The sequence below is a fragment of the Rattus norvegicus genome, chromosome 6 (genome assembly GCF_021556685.1).
Source record: "Rattus norvegicus strain SHRSP/BbbUtx chromosome 6, alternate assembly SHRSP_T2T, whole genome shotgun sequence".
Taxonomy (NCBI): domain Eukaryota; kingdom Metazoa; phylum Chordata; class Mammalia; order Rodentia; family Muridae; genus Rattus; species Rattus norvegicus.
Window position 1 is genome coordinate 32223213 of NC_141539.1, and position 25580 is coordinate 32248792.

Here is a 25580-nt window from a genome sequence, read left to right on the forward strand (position 1 = left end):
CTTTCCAGGGACTAGCACAGTTGAAAAGTCAATAGGGAATTCCCGATGCATCGACTGAGAAATCATGAAGGGCAGCAACAGCAATGGCATCCCTCTCTGCCTCCTCCAGCATAGAAGGTACCGCAGGCATGGAGCCTGGACTAAGGGCTGTGGAAACAGATAGTCAGATAGTGTCCATCACTGCACACATCAGCACTAGTCACCAAACAGACGCCATTTTGAGGCATCCCCAGGCACGCGGTGTTGCCTGCAAGTGTGTTGGCTATAGTGGTCGCATGACACAGTCTTAGGAGGAAGTTTTTCTCCTTTGAATTTTTTTCAAGGTACAGTCGAAGTGGCTGGGTTTAAGTATGGTCATTAAAAGTCTCTATTTTCACTCCCCAAAATGTTCGTACCAAAGAATAAAGTGGCATTTTAATTAAAGGCTTATAACTGGCCAAGAGGACTGCAGGTGTTGAACTTAGCTCCCTATATGGGACCAGCTTTAGAAAGCCACACAGTTCTTCTGGGCTTCTGGCAGCAGCCCCAATTCCAGCCCCAGACACTGCCAGCCTCTCCATGCAGGGCCTCTTCTGACCCACATAGCACTCAGATCCGCTGTCTCAGAACCCTTCCGCCAGGGGTGAGCAGGTCCATGGCTATGCCCTGGACCTGTATGAGTTGATTTACACAAAATCATGACTAGGACTTTAGGAATAGCCAAGAGCAGCTTATGCAAAGGCAAACATTGAGAGTCTTGTGTCTTCCATAACAGAACCCATAGGACAGTAAGCCCGGGAAGAAAAAAATCCCAAGGCTGTGACAGGGTAGGTGGCACAGCTGTGGAGACAGTGTGAGTGCCCATGTGAACCTGAGCCTAGGACTGCTGCAGGAGTCTGAGTGCAGCTGGTACCCTGCCCTTTAAGCCACTGGCTCGGGGGAAAGCCCCTGGGATACTTCAGGCAAAGCTAGGCAGGATGACCCCTTTCCTGCCTCCAAACAGCCCGTTTTTATGAATGAGGGCTCTGTGTAAATGGCAACCCATTCTGCAAATGGCACTGGCCCCCAAGCCACTGCCACAGCTGCCATTCCCCTGCTGCCCTTTTCCTAGTCTTCCTTTTGGTCACAATGAATTCATCAAGCTCAGAGAGGTCCTGACCATGGAGGCAGTGGTGGCCAGGACAGTGGAACTCCTGCAGGCCCTCAGACATGAACCTTCAGCCTCACGTGCTCCACTTACTATAGGATGCTAAGTTGACTTTCTACTTTCTCAGATTTAATTCTTCACTGGGTGAATAAAGACGTGTGTGTGTGTGTGTGTGTGTGTGTGTGTGTGTGTGTGTCTGTGTGTGTGTGTGTGTGTGTGAGAGAGAGAGAGAGAGAGAGAGACTGTGTGTGAATGTGTGTGTGAGTGTGTGAGAGAGTGTGTGTGAGAGTGTGTGAGAGTGTGTGTGTGTTGTGTGTGTGTCTGCATGCCTCTGTGTGTGTGCGCATGCGTGCATGCATGCATACATGTGTGTATGTCTGTGTCTGTGTCTGTGTCTGTGTATGTATGTCTCTGTGTATCTGTGTATGTATGTCTGTGTGTGTGTCTATGTCTTTGTGTGTGTGTGTGTGTGTGTGTGTGTGTGTGTGTGTCCCTGTCTCAAAAAGAGGTGTGAGGGTGGTTCAAGAGGTAAAGGCACCCACCACCAATGCTGAGAATCTTAGTTCCATCTCCAGGACCCTCATGGTGGAAGAAGAAAGCTGACACCCAAAAGTTGTCCCCTGAGCCATGGCATGCGTGTCCTCACACTCTCACTAAATAAATTAATAAGCAAATGCTAAATAAATGTAATTTTTAAAATGTAAATGCTTTAAATGGAATCAAAAGTTAAAAGTCAACTAACGTCCCACACAGTCTAGGCCCGGATCTCAGAAAACACCTTTGAGATGACTTCATCCTCATAGGCATTTTGTGGTCCGAGTCAATCGTTAAAACCACAGAAATGGTTCCGCAGGTGAGGGGCTTGGGGCCATAGCCCACTGGCTAATACGCTTGTCACACATGGCAGCCCATCTATAATCCCAGGACTCCAGAGGAGGAGACAGGGAGTGCACTGAGCAAGATGACCAACTAGACTAGCCTGGTCACTGAGCTCTAGGTTCAGCGAGAGACGCCATCTCGGTAAACAAAGAGGAGAGCAACTGAGAAAGACATCCGTTGTCAACCTCTGGCCTCCACATGTGCGTGCACACCTGAGTATCGACAGGAGTGTGGACGTGCACACACAGATGCACACCACACTTAAAAAAAAAAAAAGATTACCCGTTGAGAGAACAACAAAGAAGATACTTGAGACAAGTAATAATAATTCTAAAGACATTAGCTTTCTTTATAGAGTCTCTTCCTTCCCTTTCTTCATTTTTAAAATCTATAATACAAGGGGAAACAGGAAAATCAGGGTCGCCAGCCTCTTTGACCTGTGCCTAGGAGATCATGAAAATATCTATGAACTGACGGGATACGTCAAGAGTAGTCCCTGTCCACCCATCCAGCACAGGATACAGACGTATCTCATATCAGGGTTAAAGATAGAACCAGGTTTGAGGAATAACACTGATCTCCCAAGCCCAAGTAGAGGGGCTTGAGGTTTCCCAGCCATCACAAGGACAGAAAGGTTTTCTCCAACCTCACACTGTACAGCTTGCAGAGCAAGGGTCTGGGCGTCTTCGATGCCATGCCCAAGCCTCTGCAAACAGAGGCTGACCCACATCCAGAAGCAGGTGAGGAATGGGCCTGGAACCACCCCCACAGGAACCAGCAGTATGGCAGCCACACCCAGGAGGAGGAGAATGGGAAGCAAGGGAGTCAGATGTCCCTCTTATACAATATTAATGGGGTAATGGAATACTGCACTTCCCCACACGAATCCTACTCCTGGTCTTTCCTGGCTTTGGGGACCTCAGGATCGGCTGCAGGGACATCACTGAAGGGCTGTAAGGACCCCTACCCCCTTCCCTCAGCCCCATTGGCTGCAAGACCTTTTGCCTGGGCACACGGGCACACCACACCAGAGGAAGAGTTAGGGGCTAGGCAAGAGATGGTGGTCTGCCGTAGGAAGGCATAGACAGAGGGGCAACCAGGCTAAGAAAAAGAAAGACCCTTTTCACTGGGGACTCAGGAGACTCTCCTGTCACAGAGACTAGAGTAAGGCAGGCTCAAAGCCACCTGAGACCTGAATAGCTGCTATCCATGGCTCCCACCTCAGCCTCAGCCTCAGTCTGTCCCTCTGAGTCCCTGGACCTATGTATCTGTTCTGATGTTGTCTCTGGGCATCTGGGCTCTTTTCCTGTTAGCTCTCGTGGGGGTGCATTGGGGGGAAGAAAGCCGAGGGACCTTGCAGATCTCAGCTCTGAGAAGATAGGGCGTAGGCGAGAAGCTCACAGGCCACTTTCCTGGGGAGCTGGTGCCTGGGAGGAAGTGTCCTATGTCCTTTGGGGCTCATGGCCCCTAATTTGTATTGTATCTTGGGAAAAGTGAACGAGGGCAGGGGGCCCCATCTCCTTTTTCTCCGAGTCCCTCAGGGACTGCCTATTGTATGTTTGTGCTTTTCCTATGTGCATCTATCCCTGTCCCCACCTCACTGTGGGGGTCTCCCTTTTACAGAGCGGGAAGGAGTGTATTCTCGGCCATGAAACTCGGCAAGACTCGGTCCCACAAAGAGGAGCCCCAAAGACAAGGTAGGGAATGTGGTCCTGCCCATCAGAGCTGCAGCAACCACTTCTTTGAACTGTCACCATCATTTAAGCCCCGCCCACACTGGACACTCCCACAGCCACTCGGGCAGGGCTTGGACTGCCATTGGCTGGTCTGGAGGTTAGGGGAGGGACGCATAGGTCATTGAGCCTCTGCCAGATAGACGGGCTCCTTCCCCCTTCATTGAGTATTTAACTTCACATGAGCCCAGAGGTTTTTGTTTGGTTTGTTTTGGTTTTTTTTTTTTGTTTGTTTGTTTTAATTAAAAAAAAGATAGTACCAAGAAAGCATGCTGTGCTGTGCCTGGTGGCTGCAGCAGACCCATCTCAAAGAAAGACCACTGGGCCTGGTGACGGGGAGTCCCTCCCAAGAGAAGAGGCTGGAAGGGCATCTGACAGCCCTTAAGAGGAGGCAAGAGGACAGATGAACGATAAGGGGATGCGTGGGGTGGAGTGGGGAGATATATGCACCCAGCATCGGGGCTCTCCTATGTGGCCCTAGAACGTTCTCTTCCCCAGCCAGTTTTGGCTGCACTCTTCTTAGATGGAGGAGGTTTGCTGAAACCCAAACCTACCGTGTCCGGATGGCTTTTCCAAATCACGATCTCATCCCACGGGACTCACATACAGGGGTGTGGGCCTGAGTTCTGTACTCCACTGCGGCTGTCAAGAATAAGTCACTTCTCACACCTCAGGGATGAGGACGTGTGTGTGTGTGTGTGTGTGTGTGTGTGTGTGTGTGTGTGTGTGAGAGAGAGAGAGAGAGAGAGAGAGAGAGAGAGAGAGAGAGAGAGAGAGCGAGCGCCCAGGATGCATTCTTCTCTCTTCCACCAAGGATATTCAGAGCTTTAGAGACGAGAGTTAAGTAAGAGAATTACATTTGGCTAAGATTACAAAAGAAAGTAAGACTAGACACAATGGCAATTAAAATGTTCTAAGGAGTAAGGTTAGACCCTGGCACGGCCGTGCGCTTCTTTAATTCCAAGACTTGGGAGGCAGAGGCAGCTGGGTCTCTGTGAGTTTGAAGCTAGAATAGTCTACATAGAGAGACCCTGTGATAATTAAGAACATGAGGTGTATAGGTAGCCGTATTCCAAGCAAGTACCATCAAATAAACCAGAAATCAACTGTCCCTCCTAGGAGACAGTCCCTAGCCCTTCATCCACCCACCTGCCCTTCCTTTCTTCCCTAGATGAGCCAGCGGTGCTGGAGATGGAGGACCTGGACCACCTAGCCATCCGGCTGGGGGATGGGCTGGATCCTGACTCAGTGTCTCTAGCCTCGGTCACTGCTCTCACCAGCAATGTCTCCAACAAACGGTGAGCAGGCCAGAGGCCTACACCCCACCTGCCACTGCCTGCCACTATCCTGTCACCGCCCTGCCACCGTCCTGCTGAACAGGACCTGCTTACCAGGCTTGGGGGCAGAGAAGTCAGGGCCTATGAGTAGCTTCTCCCCAGCTTTATCCTTTCTTACTGTCTTTGGATGTCCTCTGAGCTGTCTCCCTGTAGAGGCAGGAGTGGATCAGGCTCTTGAGCTTCTGTGGGTGAAGGGACAGCACAGAGCTGACCAGTCCACAAGTGACTCTCTTCACCCAATGGTCATCTCCCTGTTATTTTTGTCTCTGCTTAGTCTTCTCTGTTGGTGCCATCGAGGACGTCCACCCTACACCCCCGTGCACCTCCAATTTTGTTGGCAGAATAGAGTATTTTTGAAGGTCACAGTTTTGTCCCTCTGGCCTTTCCATCCCTCACACCAACCTGACAGTGCATTCTTCTCCTTAGGTCTAAGCCAGATATTAAAATGGAACCGAGTGCTGGGAGACCCATGGATTACCAGGTAGGTGGACACCCGGATGTCTAGGCCTTACAGATTCTGCTGGAGTGTGGTGACCCAGCAGGATGAGCATGATAGACTCAGAGGTGAGAGCCAGGGCATCGTAGAGTCACATCTGAGTATATAGAGTCTCAAAGAAGGCCTCTGTCTGGGAGGCATTCCTAGAAGCATTAAGGCAAATGCAAACCAAAAGAAGATTGTGAGATCTCTGTTTGCACAGCTCAAAGCTCCCTGAAGATTCTGTGTCTGTTGTTGAAAATCCTAAGGAAAAGGGGGCCTGGAAAAACAATCACACACATACACACACACACACACACACACACACACACGAGTTTTGAAGAATGTTGGCTGCGTTTTTAAGTTGTTCCAGCTTATTTTAAAGCTGGAAGTAACATCGATCCTGTTTTTCTTCTTTTTTTTTTTCTTTTTTTTTTTTTTTTTTTTTTTTGGTTCTTTTTTCCGGAGCTGGGGACCGAACCCAGGGCCTTGCGCTTCCTAGGTAAGCGCTCTACCACTGAGCTAAATCCCCAGCCCCCTGTTTTTCTTCTTTTTTGTGTCTCTGTATCTTCTTAGATCAATAGTTCTTCGTTTCTGAAACCACATTTAAAAAGGCTCTGACCAGGAGGGTTGTAGATGTAGTCACAGTACAGGCAGAACAGGGGCTCAGCGGCCCTGGTGGCTGATGACACGGGTCCCAGTGGCTTCCGCTTTACAGGCCCAGACCCTTAATCTTGGCTTCTCTCCCAGCCTGAGATCAGAGCTGTGTAGAAGGGCTCACGATACACAGGTGTCCAAGCAGGAAGCCCCCAGTCCCTATGTACAAATGAGAAGAAAGGCGAGAGAAGGTTTCTCTCAAGACAGACGACCATGGCTCCAGACTCTCCCCTGACTGCCAACAGGACCCAGTTATAGGTCAGAAACTGTTGCGGGTACAGATGTATGTTCAATGTGCACTTCCCAGGCCCCATGCACACTACCCTTATGCATGAATAACCACACCTCACCTCCCTCAGGAGATGATATAAGGTCTAGATGACCCCCACTGAAAAATACGCTTGGTCGTGTTTCCTGAGGATTCACCTGTCTCCCTCAATGCTGATTTGGTTCCTTTCCCTCCACTTTCACAGTAAAACATGATCCAAGGGTTGCAGGGCCACAGATCACGGATGAAGGCCGGAGGCAGGCGGGGTTCAGAGCCACAGCAGTCAGAACTGCTTGTTCTCTGGAACAGTTGCTCCCTTCTGATTCCTTGGTTACTTAGCTCAGGACTCATATCTTCCTCCCTAACTGCTTCCTGTCAGGGAGGGACTTTTGTGTCCTAGGTCACATATTTCTCCCCCCAAATCTTCTAAACCTTCTGAACTGCACCAGCTAACCCATCTCACTCGGCATCGTGCGTCTCCATCCACAGCTTACCCGCACACGTCTCCGCTATGTAAGAGGGAGCTAAGAGGATTGAAACGCAAAGTATTTCCACTCCCAGCAAATACGATGTACAAACCAGTAAAACCAACAGCAGCTTCTCTCCTTTGAGGAACTTGGCTTTAAGTAATCAGAAAGACCTCACAGAGTGTGTGGCACTGGAGAGGGGAGAACCTAGCAGAACCCAGGTCCAGGTGGGAATCCCGAAAGCCAGACCGATTGTGAAGGTTACAAACCAGTGGAAGGAGGCCTGTGGGAAGAGAGCCCAGTGTGCAGTATGCTATGGACAATTTAGAACGAATGGAACATTACATTCTTCTTTCCTGATTATTGGCATCTTCAAAGGGGACAAACCACTGTTACCCGTGCCTGCATGGCCTCATATTGCCTCTCCACCCCACCTTCCATGACACCACCAGAGTGATCAGCCTATCTGGTCACGTCATACCTCTGGCCCTGGAGGCAAGGGGAGATGAGGAACCCTGCAGAACAGCAGTGCCAGGGGTGTGGGTGAGCATCCCTGTCCCCTCTCCCCTTTACCTCCCCCTGACATTCTGATGCACTCCTGGACAGAGGTCCCCAAAGCAGGTCACAGGGCACCATTATTTGTGTCCCTTCAGGATATTTGAGTAGTTTTACCCCCCCCCCGGTCCCCAGCTCCCCAGCACTGTTCCTTGCTTCGGAGAAGGCTCTTGGGAATTCTAGCCCTTGCCTCAGCAGGAGAGATGTTAGCCAGGGCTGCCAGCTGGTCCATGGTTCAGCTCCCTTTGCCCTCTTTGGGTTTTCATCCTGGAAACGCTGTGCATGAGAAGTTTCTTTGCTTTCCTGAAAATTTTCATTGGCTCTGTAGCCTCTGTTTTCATCCATAACTCGATGACCCATACAGATTCCAAATACAGAAGATGACCAGATTCTCACACACACACACACACACACACACACACACACACACACACACACACACACACACGAGGCAGCAGCGGGGGAGGCCTTCTGCCCCAATACCATACTCCTCACCTCTATCTCACACTCCCAGGCTTCCTCTGGGACCTCCATCATCCCGCAAAGCTCTTGCCCCTCCAACGTTTTTTCTCCCATCTCTTCGTTCCTTCCCGCCCTCTCTCTTCTCCTCAGTTCACCTCCCACACCTACTGTCAGCTCCTGACTGGGTCACTGCTGCTAGCTAAGCTTCCTGCAGAAGATAGGAAGATGAACCCTGAACAGAGGAAGGGACAAAAGATGGGATATGGCAAGTGCACGTGAAAACCAACCACCTTCTTGGCGTGGGGAATTTAATCACAGCTGGCACATCTGGCCAAAACCATGCTTGTCTGTTTCCCAGGCCTGAGTTATAGCAAACCTCTTCTTTCTGAGGGGGATGAGGGGTCCTAGTTACAGGAAAACAATAATTAAACTTTTAAACCATTTGCATAAAAAGGTTTATAGGGCTGGAGAGATGGCTCAGTGGTTAAGAGCACTGACTGCTCTTCCAGAGGACCTGAGTTCAAATCCCAGCACTCACGTGGCAGCTCACAACTGTCTGTAACCCACACAGACACACATGCAGTCAAAACACCAAGGCATATAAAATAAAGATAAATATTTTTTTTAAAAAAAAGGCTTCTGGAAGTTAAAACTCGATGCACTACTGTTGGAAGAACATTCCAGAAGGACTCCTAGTGTCTCTCCACAGTAAACTTCTTGGCACTAAGTTAATTAACCCTGTTTCCTTTTTGGTTCCCTGAAGAAATGGTGACTGTTGAGACTCTTTGAAGCGTGGATTCTAAGCGCTCACTGGCCCCTTTGGCCTCTCACACCCCGGAATAGAAATGGCTGTGTACATGCTTCAAGTGCTCCTTCAGAGCAGAATTGCTTCTGTGTTTCTGTGCTTTCTTGGTAGTGGTCTTTCTTGGTGTTAGGGTTTCTATTTTCCTAGCATCGTTTCTGATGCGAGGATTTTTCTTGGTCTTCGAGCTATTTATAAGACCTTGAAGAACACAGTAGACGGTAATTTTAGTAAGGATTCTTTCTATCTAAGAGGGGGGGATAATTCTCCTGAGGAAAATCATATTTAGAAGTTGCATCGAAGCATAACAACCGAAGGCCCAGATGAATGGCACCAACAGCTGCTCTTACAGCCCAGTTAGCTAGCAGGAAATGCTGACAGAGACAGGAGGCTTTGGGTGGAAAATACAAGTTCAAGCATCCTGCGGAGCAGCCTGAAACATCCACCAACCCTACCTCCTCAAGAGATGACCCGTGGGACAGGTAGCTTCTGACTAAGAGCCACTTACGACCCTGGCTCTCATTCCATGGAGTTTTCGCCTGTGTGGTGCTTCTGGACATGCATCGTCTCGTTTAACCCTCATGAGGCACAGTCTCATCTTAGAGCTGAGGATGTGCAGCTCAGTGAACCCACAGGACCCTCCACATCCATTCCTGCCCAGTCAAGGCTCAACCCCAAGACCAGCAACCCAAATCTGGGCCTGCCTAATGGGGGACTGACTATGGCCACCCTAATGGGGACTGACCCCACCAAACCCAAGGCACGAGCTAATGGCTTGAAATGAAGACTCAGGAAGAGTAACAGTTGCCTCAAAACTCACACTCCTTCCTACCCTTCCCCTCTCTTCCCTCCTTTCCCCCTCTCCCCTCCCTTTCCTGTCCTCTCTTTCTTTCTCTCTCTTTCCCTCATTCTCACTCTCTCTATATATATAGTCTTATATTTTCCAGTTTTATACGTGTACATATAAATACATTTTTACATATATGTGTCTTCATATACATCCTTTAACTATGCACATCTTTATATGTACATGCATATAAAGATATAACGTATCACTTATGTATATTATAAGCTAAAATATGTTTATACTAGTTTAAAATCTATGAACCAGTAATTGTTTACAGTAAGATCCCCGAGGAGCAGTGGGTTTATTCCAACCTCCCTTGTGCCGGTCCACAGGAGGTGTCCCTAAATATTTACTGACAGAATAGAAAGCTGAAACAGTGCTTCCCAGGGTACAAGATCCCAGCTAAAGGCTGCAGAACATCACAGTAGGATGCACACAACATCCCCTACACAGGCCAGAAGGCTAGGCTCTGGCAACTCAAAGAAATTCAGCAGGAGAGGGGACTGGAACATGGGAAAGCGCCCAGCTTCCAGAAAGCCAAGGACGTCTTAGAGGTTAGCAGCATAAACAAAAACCCTGGACAGGACCCAAAGCAAGTTCAGGGAGACTGGAGCAGCTTGGCGTGTTTCAGAGGGTGGGAAACAGGTGGTGCAGGCTTCGCTCCCCCAACCCCCAGCAGAGAGAGCCACAGCACTAGGGTGAACTCAGAACCCAAGAATCAACCAGAATTTTTAGGGGTATGTTGTCATCTTCTAAGTTCATAAAGAATCACTCAATCAAGTTACAGAAAGAAATCATGATGTTTTAGTATTAGTTTTCTGCTGGCAGGATGCCCCATCCATGGCTGTCCCCTGTGGTAGGCAGTTTAGGAAAACTGCTGCTGGACCTGTCCTCCACAGGTGAGACTGATCCATCCGGGGCATGGCCCAAGCATGAGCATCCGGTAATGCTTCTCCCTTGGGTGCTTCCGTAACACTGGCCTATGGGTTGCCAGCCCCCACACCTCTTAGTGCAGATATCCCAGGATCACCCAGGATATCAGGAGTCAACATGGAGTCTGGGGGCGCATCTCACTCCAAGCTGGACTGGCTCCTGCAGTTCCTAGCCCTGCTGCCCGCTGCCATGTTCCAGTAGACTAGACTAGGATGGCTGCAGTGCTCCATGTATCCCCCCTCTCTCCCTCCTGCAGGTCAGCATCACAGTGATTGAGGCTCGGCAGCTGGTGGGTTTGAACATGGACCCCGTGGTGTGCGTGGAGGTGGGCGATGACAAAAAATACACATCCATGAAGGAGTCCACAAACTGCCCTTACTACAACGAGGTCAGTGACCCGAGACTTAAGCTGGGAAAGGGGCCTCCTGACACGGGAACAGGAGCAACTGGGAGTTGGGAGGACAGAGCCACCAGCCCCAGGGTCTTGACGCAACCTTTTATAGCCCAGTGCTCTGCATACCACAACCTCTGCACCCCAGTATGGACCCCCGTCTGGCCTTGCTATGGCTGCAAGTCAACCATGAACTGCTAGCCACACCTGTGAACCCCTCACAGCAGTCATTGTCCAGGGCTGACCCTGAGGGTAGCCCAACTCACACCAGCCTGGCCCAAGTGCCACAGGTGCCGTGAATGCGTCCTTCAGGCACCTAATCTCTCCTGCACCTGTAGATACATCAATACCCATCTTAAGTGGATACTGTCACACGCTGAGACTCCAGGGCTTCCTTCCTACTATGCTCCCTTCTTGGTCTCCTGGGGCCCTAAAAGACTTCTGTCTAGAATATAACCTTGACTTCAGCAGTGAGAAAGAAAGTGACTGCTACTCCCTCCACTTGAGACCACACAGGGGTGAGGGATGAGGGACCTCACAGACTTTATAGTTTGATCTCCCCATCTAACAAAGAAGATAGCTTGAGGCTTCAGGTCAGAGAGAACTTTCCCACTTCCCTCAGGGAGCTGTTGATGGGATAAGGCCCATATTGACTACCGGGCTCCAGATGGAACCCCACCATGATTGGCTCTAGAAAGGTAGCCAGGCCTTCCCCAGTGCCTGAGCACATTTCAACTGTCTAAAAGCCTGGTGTCCCAGGGTTCCTGTCCTAGAGGGAGTACCCAGTCTATCTACCCCAGTGACATCAGTTAGCAAGGAGAGCCAGGCTAGCTCAATGGTGCATCTATGCCCTGTGCCCTGTAGTGTAGGAAGAGCCTCCAGATGAGCCCCTGCAGGACCCAGGAACACTTCTGCCTAAGCCTGAACAAACTCCTGTATCACCACGGCTTACTGTGTTCCAAGCTGGTGTCCCACTGGCCCCCAGGACAGGACATTACTGCTCAAGGGTCCTCCAGCTCTGGATGGAATCTAGATATCCAATCTAGACATCTCCGATTGTGTCAGAACACATTCCTGACTGGAAAGCCTCTGTTCTAGATAAATTCCATTTTCCTCTGAAGACTATGGCGACTGGGAAGTGGCTGTCTGAGGTTATTTGACAGTGGTTGACTTGGGGGTGTTCAACTTGCTTCAGATCTGTGTACCTCATGTTTCAGCCAACTTGCTTCCTCCTCCCAGTGTTGCTTCTCAGTTCTGTGGGGCCCTAGCAAACTCCTACTCTCTCTGTAGGGACCCAGCTCAAATGACTTTGCCACTGAATAGCCTACCCTCTCTGAGTCAGAGGTCAGCATCCTCTCTTTTGGAAAAGGTTAAGAAAGCCTAGTTTAGGGGAAAGAGACAGAAACAAAGTCAGGGCTACTTGGTTTTGTGCAAAAGACCACACCCATTACCAGGCTGAGACGGAAGATGGTCAGAGATGATCTGAGGGGAGGGAATGGTTTCCACTTGAGGTCTTAAACTGTGGTCGATCTTTCTCTCCCCGGGTGGATGAGAGGCTGCAGGTCTACCCCACCACTCTCCCAGCTCAGAGCCTGCAGATACATGGAAGGCTCAGTAACATTGTCAGTGGACTCTTACTGAAACGAGGGAGCATTTGCTGAGTGCCAGGTCACGGTGCACAGGGCAGCATGGGAGCTGCAGAAGCCACCCTCATGTCACCTTCCCCCACTCTCACACATCACCTTCGCCAACCCTCACACGTAACCTCCTAGCCACATGCTGGCCACATGTCCTAATTCTTTCAAATAATGCCACTCCCTATGAGGCTATGGGGGCCATTTTCATTCAAACCGCCACAAATAGACCTCCATGTATGAGTATGTATTGCTCTTGGGAAGTTCCCTAGGCTCTTGGCTCCACTAGAACAGCAGAGGCTGGTGGGAGCCATCAACCGACTTAGCAAGTCTCTAAGAAGTCCTAAGAAAGAATCGTGCTCAGAATTATGACTCCAGCCAGCTCAGAGCACAAGGGGTCCTGGCCCCCGTTAGCCAGCTCCTTCCATGGGCGTGGTCCAGTTCCCACGCACTTGCCCCTGTAGCTCATCAGCACAACATTAAGCCTGCCTGGAAATAGGAGGCTTTTGACGTTTGTCCTTCCGTAATAACCTGGCCCCACATAGACCAACATAAATCCCCTTCTCTATCTGCACACGTGGTCGACCTGGCCAGCTGGTGACCACTGTCCCTCCTCCCACGCAGTGTCCACCTCTCACCTTTGCTTCTATTTCCTCATCCCAAAGGATCCAGCCTTGTACTATGACCTACGACCCTCATTCTGCCTTTGCCTTTTTTTTTTCTGACTCGTTCCTTCTCCCTTGCCCATGTGGCACTTTGCTGCAGAATATCCTAAGTACAACCAGGACACCCCGTGCACACCCAAGGGCCCTTACCAAGCACACAGCCCAGTCCTCTCATTTTGATTTTACAACCATGCCTCCCTGCTTTTGTGTGGTCATGTCCATGGGATAGGACAGCCTGGTGGCCTAATGTCACTATTCCCATAACACAAGGGTGAACTGAGACTTGGGAAAGGAAGCAATGATCCAGCAGTTAACAGCTAGACATCACTGGCTTTATAGACAGCACATCAGCCCACAGGGCTTAAGTGTTAGCTGTAAAATAGGGATGTGGGGCTGGAGAGATGGCTCAGAGGTTAGGAGCACTGGCTGCTCTTCCAGAGGTCCCGAGTTCAATTCCCAGCAACCATCTATAATGAGATCTGGTGCCCTCTTCTGGCATGCAGGCAAAAAACAGTATACATAAGACAGGTAGGTAGGTAGATAGAAAGATAAAAAGATAGAAAGATAGATAGGTAGGTAGGTAGGTAGATAGATAGATAGATAGATAGATAGAAAGAAAGATGGATAGATATAGATAGATAGATAGATAGATAGATAGATAGATAGATAGATAGATAGATAGACAGACAGATAACCATGTCACAGATTTAAACAGGCTATTGACAATGACTCTTGACTACAGCCAGAAACACCTGCTCTTGGGATATTTACTCTAACCAAAGCCCTGAGGTAACCTTAGATTCCTTCCCCTGTCCACAAGTTCATCAAAACAGCAGTTACGGGGTTGGGGATTTAGCTCAGTGGTAGAGCGCTTGCCTAGAAAGCGCAAGGCCCTGGGTTCGATGCCCAGCTCCGAAAAAAAGAACCAAAAAAAAAAAAAAAAAAAAAAAACAGCAGTTACCTTGCTCACTGCCGACACCCTTTCCCCATCCCGGTGCACCCAGGACAAGGATGTGGACCATGAGTGAGCATAGGGGCTCACAGCTGATGGGGACAGTCCACAGAGCCACACTGCAGTTCTCTTTTGTGGCCAAGGAAGCACTGTCTGTCTTGCCCTGAGTGCATCTTTTTGAGACGCCCTGTGTTTTTATCTTTTAACACTTCTTGGGTGTTAAGGTGTATTCCCCAGGGAGCACTGTGGTTTGGTAGCTACTTGTGTGCCCTTTCGCCCCATGGTGGACCTCACAGTCAGTAGCCTGCCTGGTGCTGTAACATGGTCGTTGATGTCCACACCCCTATTTAACGGTTCTCTGGGGGTTGTGCCAAAGAGCACGTGGCTAAGTCTATACTACTAGAAAAGGACAGAACTGGCTGAGAGCCCGGATTGGCTGGCTCCTTGGTCAGGGCTCTTCTACACAGAGCATATACACAAAGGGTACCCAACTTTTGACATTATAGTATGATATCATCTACAGATATGGGGGTCTCCTGCAGCATGAACACAGGTAGTGAATAGACTGTTCCAACCAATGGAAGTAGATGGGGTCCTGCTCCTCACCCATTCGGTCTCTCAGAAGCCAGTGGGTCACCACCACTGCCGTATGAGCTTTGAGACTCATGGTTAATGGGGGGTTCAGGCAGGCACTGCTCGGAAGGAGGGGCCGCGGTGACAGCACTCTGGTCTTTCTCCCCCTAGTACTTCGTCTTTGACTTCCACGTCTCTCCTGATGTCATGTTTGACAAGATCATCAAGATCTCGGTGAGTGGAGAGCCACTGCCACTGGCAGGCAGGGCCGCTGACTTAGGCAGGACCTCAGCACAGCCCTGTTATGCGCGGTTCATAACACGGCAGTGCCATGCCTGGGCGCGTGGCTCGCCAGATTCCTCTGTAGAATGTAAAACCTACTCACCCATATAACAGCAGTGGGAGGAGGGGGGACATGGTGTTGAGTCTCAGCAAAGCCGGCCCTGTTCCCGGCCAAATACCTTCCCACTTTACTAAGAAAGATGGACCTAACACCCTCTACCAATGGCCCTGCCCCTGCCCCTGCCCCTGCCCCTGCCCCTGCCCCTGCCCCTGCCCCTGCCCCTGCCCCTGCCCCTGCCCCTGCCCCTGCCCCTGCTCCTCCCACCCCCATCCCCAAAAGCTTCTCCCTACCCAGCCTGACTGGCTACTTGTGATTCTGTTCTGGAAGGTTATCCATTCTAAGAACCTGCTTCGAAGCGGCACTCTGGTGGGCTCCTTCAAAATGGATGTGGGGACCGTGTACTCCCAGCCTGGTGAGTGACCCCTGAAGAACAGGCCGGGGCATGCAGCTCCAGAAACAACGTATGAGGTCGTTCCTGCTACATTGGTCCCTGGCTCATTATAGACACAACCCACTGGCCACGAGTAGGCAACCACGGGTGTGGCAGTGAGGCAGGGTGCACTCTGCACACAGATGTACGTAGGAGCCGTGGGCGCCATGTCTAATAGGTGTTTGCTCATTGTGGAGGAAGGGATCTGGGAATAGCAGAACACTACGGAGAGGCAGCTTAAATCCACGAGGAACAGGAGAGCATCACCTCTCCTGTGTCGTGTGAGAGCAGTTATATAGAGGGCAGTGAGGGACCTGGAGGGGCCGTGCCACCCACTGCCTTTGGCTGGCACCCACTGAGCAGAAAAGACCTGGCCATCCTTACAAAGTCCCTGTCACCCCCTCGGACAGTTAAGAGGCCTGAGACTCACAGATGTTCCAAGGTTTGGCCTAGCTAATCGGCTAGTCACAGGGATACCAAGTGATACCACCCTAAATGTGGTGACAACCAATCCCAAGTGTAATGTGCAATTTTGGGGAACTCCGGGCCCTAAAATCGCTTTTCTCAAGGGACCCCAGTTCTCCTAGGAGCAACCATGGCAAGAGAAGCTGTGTCTGATTATAATTCCTCAGTCACCTATAGCCAGCGCCGTATAGAGTTAGCACAGTTCCCCCAAGTCACGGTCTAGAGCAGTAGTTATCAACCTGTTTGTTGGGACCCCTTGGGATTGAATGACCCTCTCGGAGAGGTCACCTCAGAAAACACAGACACTATGATTTGCAGCAGTAGCAAAATTATAGTTATAGAGTAGCAGTGGAAATCATTTTATGGTTGGGGGGTCACCACAACATGAGGAACCATGTTAGAGGGACACGGCATCAGAAAGGTTGGGAACCACTGGTCTAGAGGGCGTGTCACTACGTGGCCAACTTGGGAATATCCATGTCCCTGAAGTGAAACTTCTCAGAAGTCAATAATTACCCTGCAAGGGCCTTTGCTGGTGGCAATACAATTGCATTCCAAATTGTCACATTTGACCCTCATAAAGTAATTAAAGACATAGTTACATCCCCTTCCCACTTTACAGAGAAGCCAGTGACAGGAGAGAAATGGGAAGGGACTTAGAGGTGCCACTAAGAAACAGTTGGCACTCTCGTGGCCCTAATAACACTTGGGTGGTGCCCAGTGTATTAAGAAACGTAAGTCTAGGACTATGGATATGAAATCAAGGGTCAAAGCATTCCAGACATGTGAGGCCTAAAAAACACCCTATCTGTCAAGATAGACAGGTGGGCTGGGGGTGTAAGGAGAGAGACTCTCCATGTCCAAAACCACAGTGGGTGGGCGTAACTGGCAGAGAGAACTGAAGGCCTTTGTGGGCCTCAGATACAGTCTCTCCGCTATGATAACCTAACTCCAGACTTACTGTTCCTCACAAGTCTGCCTCTGTCCCTGGTAACCTCACAGAGGCATGGCCAAGTTTAGCTTGATTGAGAGTGCAGGAAATTGCTCAAGGTTGCCCTCTGCTGGAGGTAGGTTGTAGTTGCAGAGGCCAGAGCAGCTACCCTCTCCTTGGCCAGCTCTCCTCTGTCAAAGGAGTCAGAGCCTGGAAGAAGTGGCCACTGTGGAGCTGGCTCTCCCCTTGTTCTTGCTTCTCCAGCTGGAGATTGTAGCATCCAGACCTGAGGCCTCAGGGTGCACCCACACAAGTGCCCCTCAGCTGTGTCCCTGACGCTCATCCAGCCAGAACTGGGACACTCACACCCATGTTTTAGGCAATTCTATTTTATATATGTCAGACCCAAACCTGCCGCCTGTATTTTTGCCATCTAGACTCTTCAGCCATGTTTTTGGGCTTATCTTCCAATTGCTTTTATGTATAAAGGGAAAGTTCGTGTTGCCTGAATCTTGATCTTTCCTTGCCAAATCCACTCAGTTTGACCCAGCCATGGACATGCCTATCCATTCATACGAACATCCGCTCCTTTGTCCACAGCATAACAGACTCTGCTATCAGTATATCCACCTGGGGTTGGGGATTTAGCTCAGTGGTAGAGCGCTTGCCTAGGAAGCGCAAGGCCCTGGGTTCGGTCCCCAGCGCCGAAAAACAAAAAACAAAAAAAAAAACAAAAAAAAAATCAGTATATCCACCAATCATCTATCTGCCCATACATCCCCAAGGCCAGCGGGCAGCCACACTCAGTCCTTGTCCATCTCACTAGCTCCTTCCTACCTATATCTGCTTAGAGCCGTGAGGTCCTGGGAACCTATGGCACTCTCCTTCTGAGGCCACCAGCTCAGCAGAGGGGCCCCTGTGACTCCAAACACTAAGGTTTCCTGGCCTCTCATTTGACACTGCAGAACACCAGTTCCATCACAAATGGGCTATCCTGTCAGACCCCGATGACATCTCTGCCGGGCTGAAGGGCTATGTAAAGTGTGATGTCGCCGTGGTGGGCAAGGGAGACAACATCAAGACACCCCACAAGGCCAACGAGACAGATGAGGATGACATTGAAGGGTGAGGCTCCATCTTCCCCTAGAGACCTGCACACAACCCTTCCTTCCCACAAAGGAAGTTCCTGGAGTGGTCTGAACCCAGAATTCTTACCATCAGACCCCCTTACTTCCACTCTTCTCCTCTGGGGCCCAGGACAGTGTAGTCACCGGGTTAATGGAAGGTGGTACTTTGACAGCCAGACTTCCAACTGAGAAAGCTGGTGGGAAGAAACAATGCTGTCAACTAGGAGACCTCCCACTGCCAGGGCCTTGGACTCCTGTGCCATGCACTCAGGACAGCAGAGAGATGTCACCCAGGACACCAATCTTGGCTGCACATAATGGCTGCTAAGAAACACGCCGGGATATTGTCTGGGCTCCCAGGATGTGCCTGGATCCAGCGGGCCTGGTCTCCCAGGGGCTGGGAGAGGAGACCAGCTCCTGGGAAGTTCTTGTCTCAGGGAAGAAGGCGGCACAAAGCTATAAAAGTTAATGTCATGCTTAGCATCCCGCACTGCAGTTTATAAGGCACTGTAGCCTACGTGCTGCTTTCCTGAGACACGGCTGTATGTTACTGCCACCTTAACGAGGAGGAGACTGAAGCTTGATGAGACTGGAAGCCAGAATTCTAAGAATGGATAGGCGCCATGAAGCAGTGTCTTTAATCAAAGTCTGGGCCCTCTCAAACTTCACAGGTTATGCCAGGTCCTGGGGAGATGATGCAGCTGCTAAGGTGGTGTGTGTGTGTGTGTGTGTGTGTGTGTGTGTGTGTGTGTGTGTGTGTGTATGAGAGACAGACAGACACAGAGAGATGGACAGACACAGGGGCACAGAGACAGAGACAGACAGACAGAGACAAACACAGAGAGACAGACAGAAACAGAGAGACAAACACAGAAACAGAGACAGAGACAAAGAGACAGACACAGAAAGACAGACACAGAGAGACAGAGACAGAAACAGAGAGACAGAGACAGACAGACACAGCAAGACAGACACAGAGAGACAGAGACAGAAACAGAGAGACACAGACAGACAGACACAGCAAGACAGACAGACACAGAGAGACAGAGACAGAAACAGACACAGACAGACAGACACAGCAAGACAGACAGACACAGAGAGACAGAGACAGAAACAGACACAGACAGACAGACACAGCAAGACAGACAGACACAGAGAGACAGAGACAGAAACAGAGACACAGACAGACAGACACAGCAAGACAGACAGACACAGAGAGACAGAGACAGAGAGACGGACAGACACAGGGACAGAGAGACAGAGACAGAGAGACGGACCAGATTCAGAGAGACAGACAGACATGGGGACAGAGCGATCACATATGCAAGCGTGCACTTGCCTTGTCTCTTCTCCTGCGTGCCTGCCATCCCCTCCACCTCTCTCCCACCATGAATGATCCTTGCATAGAGGCAAAGAAGAGTCTCTGAGCCTGTCCACGGTGGAGACGATGTGCTGCCTGTGCTCACAGGAACTTGCTGCTCCCCGAGGGCGTGCCCCCAGAACGGCAGTGGGCCCGGTTCTACGTGAAAATTTACCGAGCAGAGGGACTGCCCCGGATGAACACAAGCCTCATGGCCAACGTAAAGAAGGCGTTCATCGGTGAGAACAAGGACCTCGTCGACCCCTACGTTCAAGTCTTCTTTGCTGGACAGAAGGTACTGGGGAGGGAGGGGGTGCTGAAGGCTGGTGCGATGGGCTTAAAGAAGAGGTGATGGATGGAAGGAAGGGGCAGACCAGGAGAAGTCTGAAACCTCCATCTGGGAAACACAGGCACGCACACACGCACTGACACACACGCTGTGACTTCATCCCACCAGGGCAAAACATCAGTGCAGAAGAGCAGCTATGAGCCGCTGTGGAATGAGCAGGTCGTCTTTACAGATCTGTTCCCCCCACTCTGCAAGCGCATGAAGGTGCAGATCCGAGACTCCGACAAGGTCAACGACGTGGCCATCGGCACCCACTTCATCGACCTGCGCAAGATTTCCAACGATGGAGACAAAGGTCAGTAGCAGAGCACAGATGTATCAGGGGGAGAATGGGGTATGATGGGAAAGAGGCCCCTTTACCTCACACCACCTCCGACCTCAGCCAGATAGGGCTTTTAAGGGTCTCATGTGTAGCCTCTGCCTCAAGGAAATAGGGCAGGGGACGTAATAATTGAAGATCGCTGGGAGCTGACTGGATTTAGCGATTAGCTGTTGCCTTCCCATGGGTTTTCCTGTTGACCAACTGAGCTATCGTACGGTGCACTGCACATGCTCTGTGTGCATAATCTCCGTATCTTTACTGTAACTGATGAGAGCAGTAGCACCTGTCTAGGGGCCTGTGGGGACTGACTGTAACCCAGAATCCAGGAACACGGTGAGACAAAATGCCATTCCCCCTAACGCCCCCGGGCAGACAGACATGGTACCAAGTGACCAGAGCAGCAGGCAGAAGAAACAAAAGCCCACAGTGCAGTCCCACATATAGAAGATACCCGGAGGAGGTGAATCCAGGCAGAAAATAGGCGTGTGCTTCCGGGAACAAACAGAGGGTGGTCGGAAGCACCTGCTCGGGGGTGTGGGGCTTCTTTAGGGTGGCCAGAAGTGCGATGGAACGTGACAATGGGCACACAACATGCTGAGCATACTCTAGCCACCCAAATGTGCACGTTGGATGCCACATTTTATATGTGAACCATATCTCATCTTTTTAATGCTGTGTTTTCAAAACTAACGGAAAATTAAATATAGGAGCTGGGGAGATGCTTCGTGGGGATCTGAGTTTAAAGTCTAGAACTGATGTTTAAAAAAAAAAAAAAGGCAGTCAGCAATGGAGTGACAGCACTTGTGAGCCTAGCACAAGGAGGCAGAAACAGACAGGTCTCTGCAGCTCCTCGAATCCCAGCCAGACTAGCTAGCTTCCAGGCCACTGGGAAACTCTGATTCAACCTTCCTGTGCACACAGGGCACCCCCACACGCACATCATAAATGTGTACCCACATATAATAAATAGTTTTGTTTGTTTGTTCATTTCTTACCATTACAGACCAGGCTAGCCTTGAACCCACAGAGATCAGCCTGCTAGAATTAAAGGTGTGTGTCCATATCCAGATTCTGACAAGAGTAACTGTTTAAAAGAAAGTACATAAAGAAGAATTAGATTCACATAAAAGCAAGATTTGTTAACTGGCCCAACAAGACTTAAGCGTGTGAGAAGAGACTTGTCAAAGACAGAGGACAAGGCTCCTCTCCGGACCCGGGTCCCGCTCAACCCACCATATTCACAGCCCAGGGTGCGTCTTCCTCAAGGAGCTGAGGACCCACAAATAACCAAGAGAACAGAGAGAGGAGGGAAGGTCCCCTAAGCAGGAGAGGTACGGTAGATGGACAGACTTCATCCAGAAACAAATCAAAATAGAGCAGGATCCATGTTGAGGAGTTCAGAAAGAACTGACCCCCGTCCACAAGTGGTGCCTACAGGAATCAGGGGGGAGCAGGAGCCTGGATTCCCCTCCTACACACCTCACCAGGGCCCCCACAGGGACTAAGGAGAAACCAGAAGGCACTCTATGTAGGTGTGAGTGAGAAGGCTGCCCACACCTGCCTGGTACCCAGGAGGCAAAGAGCCCTGAGCTCAGCACCCAGAGCTCACAAAGACCCCGCATCCTGAGTGAGCCTTGGATATGGCTGTGTCTCTACCTCTCTCCTCACTGCTCCAGGCTTCCTGCCTACGCTCGGCCCAGCCTGGGTGAACATGTACGGCTCCACACGCAACTACACGCTGCTGGACGAGCACCAGGACCTGAATGAGGGCCTGGGTGAGGGGGTGTCCTTCCGTGCCCGCCTCATGTTGGGACTGGCTGTGGAGATCCTAGACACCTCCAACCCAGAGCTCACCAGCTCCACCGAGGTGCAGGTGGAGCAGGCCACACCTGTCTCAGAGGTAAGGGCAAGGCTGGCCAGATGGCTCACACCACCCTCTCCCCAGCATGCAGCTGACTTCCTGTTTTTCCCCATTGCTATCCTGTCTACTCAGAGGCCCTATTTGACCCCTTGGCAAGGCCTCAGTCCCCATCTACTGCTGACCTATGCCCTACCCAGAGACCCCATTATAGCCACCAGTGACCGATGGCACCCACCCCTGCCCCTTTTCTCAGCCACGACCATCCTTGTATCTACAGAGCTAGCCATTCTCTGGGGAGCAAATAGGGCTTGAGTCCAGACTGCTTAGCCTCAAAGCTGGATAGGACCCATCCCAACTGTCAGCCAAGAGCCTATCTATGACATTAGGACCCTGACCCAGGCCTGTTGCCCCACAAAAGCTCAGCGTAGGGTTTAACTGCCTCCCCCACAGAGCTGCACAGGGAGAATGGAAGAATTTTTCCTATTTGGAGCCTTCCTGGAAGCCTCAATGATCGACCGGAAAAATGGGGACAAGCCAGTGACCTTTGAGGTGACCATAGGTGAGTACTGAGATCATAGGGAAGGTTTTGGGCTTCTGCTTGTCACTGTTGTCACTGTGCCCCATGCTACAGAGATCGGACAACATTGATATGTTTCCCACGACTGTCCTCAGACACCCACGAAGCAGCTCTGGTTCTTGGGAATGTACTTGACTATAAGAGAGGTCAACCTTCACTCTACTAAAGGGGCAGACTGGGACTAGAACATTAGAAGAAAGTAAGGGGACCCCCAGTACCCTATGGTCAAGAAAAGAGAGAAGAAATCTAGACCGTGCTCTGAACTGGGCACAGCCAACATCAGAGGTCGCCCTTATGGTTGACATGGGGCTCTTCCCTGGGTGGTGTTAACTGAGCCCTGTTCTCTGACTTTACCTCTCCGAGAGAAATACATGGAGGCAGAGTGGGTGAGGAAGGGGATATTGCAGGCCTCTCACAAGCCACTCTATGTCCAGGAAACTATGGCAATGAAGTCGATGGTACATCCCGGCCCCAGAGGCCTCGGCCCCGGAAGGAACCTGGGGATGAAGAAGAGGTAGACCTGATTCAGAACTCCAGTGACGACGAGGGTGATGAAGCCGGGGACCTGGCCTCAGTGTCCTCCACCCCACCTATGAGGCCCCAGATCACAGACAGGTGGGCCCTGCCACTTGCCCATCCTCAAGTGGCCTTGGCCCTTACCTCCTAGGGCCCTAGACCTCAACGTCCCTCAACCTCCCTCTGCATCCTGCCCTAGGAACTATTTCCACCTGCCCTACCTAGAGCGCAAGCCCTGCATCTACATCAAGAGCTGGTGGCCTGACCAGCGGCGCCGTCTCTACAACGCAAACATCATGGACCACATTGCTGACAAGCTGGTCAGCCAGGCTGCGGGTGACGGGATCTGGGAGAGTGGGTGCATGTAAAACACAGGCTGTGTCTCCAGAGGCTTGTCTTGAGATACAGAAAAGGGACACCCACAGGGTCCCAGAGCTCTGGAATAGCGTCTAAGGGTCCCCTCTAGGTCTGGGCTCTCAGAGGCAGCTGGGCAGGCTACTTCAGGTCTGCACAAGACCTCTCTCCAGTCCTGAGGTGTGCTCTGTCCACCATGGCCGTAGTGCTTCTTCCTGAAGGAGCTGAGGACTCCCAGCTAACCAAGAGTCCCTTATGTCTACAATAGACCCTGGGGGATTAGTGGCTCCTTTATTATGCATATAAACTGGCCCGCATTACTAGGTTCCTGGGGTGAACGGGAAAGATCTGGGGGAAGAGGAGGAGGAGGGCTAAGGCCCAGAATGCACTTGAAACCCTGCTCCACAGGAAGAAGGTCTGAATGATGTCCAGGAGATGATCAAAACGGAGAAGTCCTACCCGGAGCGACGCCTGCGGGGTGTGCTAGAGGAACTCAGCTGTGGCTGCCAGTGAGACCCACGAAGAGGGTAGGGTGGGACAGGGGACACTCAGGCCAGGGCAGGGCAGAGGGCGGCTAAGTCCTGTCTCTTCTATCCCAACCCCTCTGCAGCCGCTTCCTCTCCCTCTCGGACAAGGACCAGGGTCACTCGTCCCGCACCAGGCTGGATCGGGAGCGCCTCAAATCCTGTATGAGGGAGCTGGTGAGGTCACAGCAAGACCCCCCAATGAAGGAAGCCAATGAACAGGGGACGTCTGTCCTTGAGGTCAAGCTGACACCCAAAGCTGAGTGCTCCTCCCACACTCTTCCCAACAGGAGAGCATGGGACAACAAGCCAAGAGCCTGAGGGCTCAGGTGAAGCGACACACTGTACGGGACAAGCTGAGGTTATGCCAGAACTTCCTGCAGAAGCTACGCTTCCTAGCTGATGAGGTGTGTGACCTGAGAAGAGGGCGAGAGGGCAGGGCAGCTCATCCTGTCCAGATCCCCTAGGTGGCCTCTACTGACTGATAGCCAACTGTTGACAAGGTTGAGCCCAGTGGGAGAGAAAGGAAGACCCAAGATGAGGGTCCTTCCCTTTCACGCCCCCCAGCTTTTCCTCACCCAGGCCCAGCTCCCAGGAGTGGGGTGCAGCAGGCTCAGGTGTGGTAGCACTCTAGTGAGGCCGGGTCCCCTGGCTTGTGCCCCCCGGCCCTCTGCTGCAGCCCCAGCACAGCATCCCCGATGTGTTCATTTGGATGATGAGTAATAACAAACGTATCGCCTACGCCCGCGTGCCTTCCAAAGACCTTTTGTTCTCCATTGTGGAGGAGGAATTGGGCAAGGACTGCGCCAAGGTCAAGACCCTCTTCCTGAAGGTGCTACAGGGGATGAGCCTAGGGTGGGGTGGGTTCTCGAAGAGACTCCCCTGAGGCTGGCCTAAGAGGAGGAGGTGGAGCCCTTAATAGCAGGTTCTCGGAGGTCTGGAGCCCGCCTGTCCCCACCTGCCTTCCCCTCTTAGTCTTTCACACTCAGCTCTGTCCAGAGAGGGGGTAACTATAACTCTGTCTAACGCTTCAACACTGCCCTGGGCCTCCCTTACCCTGTGGGTCCTGGAAGTTCTCGGGCTCTTGGTGACCCTGAGCCTGCCCTTAGCTGCCAGGAAAGAGGGGCTTCGGCTCGGCAGGCTGGACAGTACAGGCCAAGCTGGAACTCTACCTGTGGCTGGGCCTCAGCAAGCAGAGAAAGGACTTCCTGTGTGGCCTGCCTTGTGGCTTCGAGGAGGTCAAGGCAGCCCAAGGCCTGGGTCTGCATTCCTTTCCGCCCATCAGCCTTGTCTACACCAGTGAGTGAGGCCTCCTCATCCTGGGTGGGCTACTCTCCCAGCTTAAACTCCCAGGGGACCACAGGGCCACATGGCATGGCTTAGCCCTCTCTTCCCCACAGAGAAGCAAACCTTCCAGCTCCGAGCCCACATGTATCAGGCCCGAAGCCTCTTCGCCGCTGACAGCACTGGGCTCTCTGATCCTTTTGCCCGAGTCTTCTTCATCAACCAGAGCCAGTGCACGGAGGTAAGGACCTGAGGGGGAGGCAGCTCTGGCTTTGGGGAGCACTGGGAGGCTTGCTAGTTCCCCAGACCTTCAGAGGGAAGCCCTTCAGGTAGCTGGCTAGGCTAATAGAGTCCACCAGCTTGGACTACGCCCACAAGGCA

At 51.4% G+C, this 25580-nt stretch overlaps 1 protein-coding gene across 5 annotated transcripts in view; it reads left to right on the forward strand.

Moving 5' to 3' along the window:
• Otof (otoferlin) overlaps nt 1–25580 on the forward strand; it is a 96601-nt gene that overhangs the window by 54701 nt on the left and 16320 nt on the right. For all 5 annotated transcript variants that reach the window (XM_087554898.1, XM_087554899.1, XM_087554900.1 and 2 more), the window contains exons 6-24: nt 3629–3702; nt 4910–5036; nt 5502–5556; nt 10798–10929; nt 14928–14990; nt 15427–15511; nt 17891–18050; nt 19521–19707; nt 19870–20056; nt 21760–21983; nt 22395–22503; nt 22956–23136; nt 23237–23357; nt 23800–23900; nt 24002–24092; nt 24206–24322; nt 24595–24747; nt 25025–25214; nt 25316–25440. In XM_087554898.1, the coding sequence (XP_087411024.1) occupies nt 3629–3702; nt 4910–5036; nt 5502–5556; nt 10798–10929; nt 14928–14990; nt 15427–15511; nt 17891–18050; nt 19521–19707; nt 19870–20056; nt 21760–21983; nt 22395–22503; nt 22956–23136; nt 23237–23357; nt 23800–23900; nt 24002–24092; nt 24206–24322; nt 24595–24747; nt 25025–25214; nt 25316–25440 (2482 nt within the window). The remainder of the gene's footprint in view (nt 1–3628; nt 3703–4909; nt 5037–5501; nt 5557–10797; nt 10930–14927; nt 14991–15426; nt 15512–17890; nt 18051–19520; nt 19708–19869; nt 20057–21759; nt 21984–22394; nt 22504–22955; nt 23137–23236; nt 23358–23799; nt 23901–24001; nt 24093–24205; nt 24323–24594; nt 24748–25024; nt 25215–25315; nt 25441–25580) is intronic.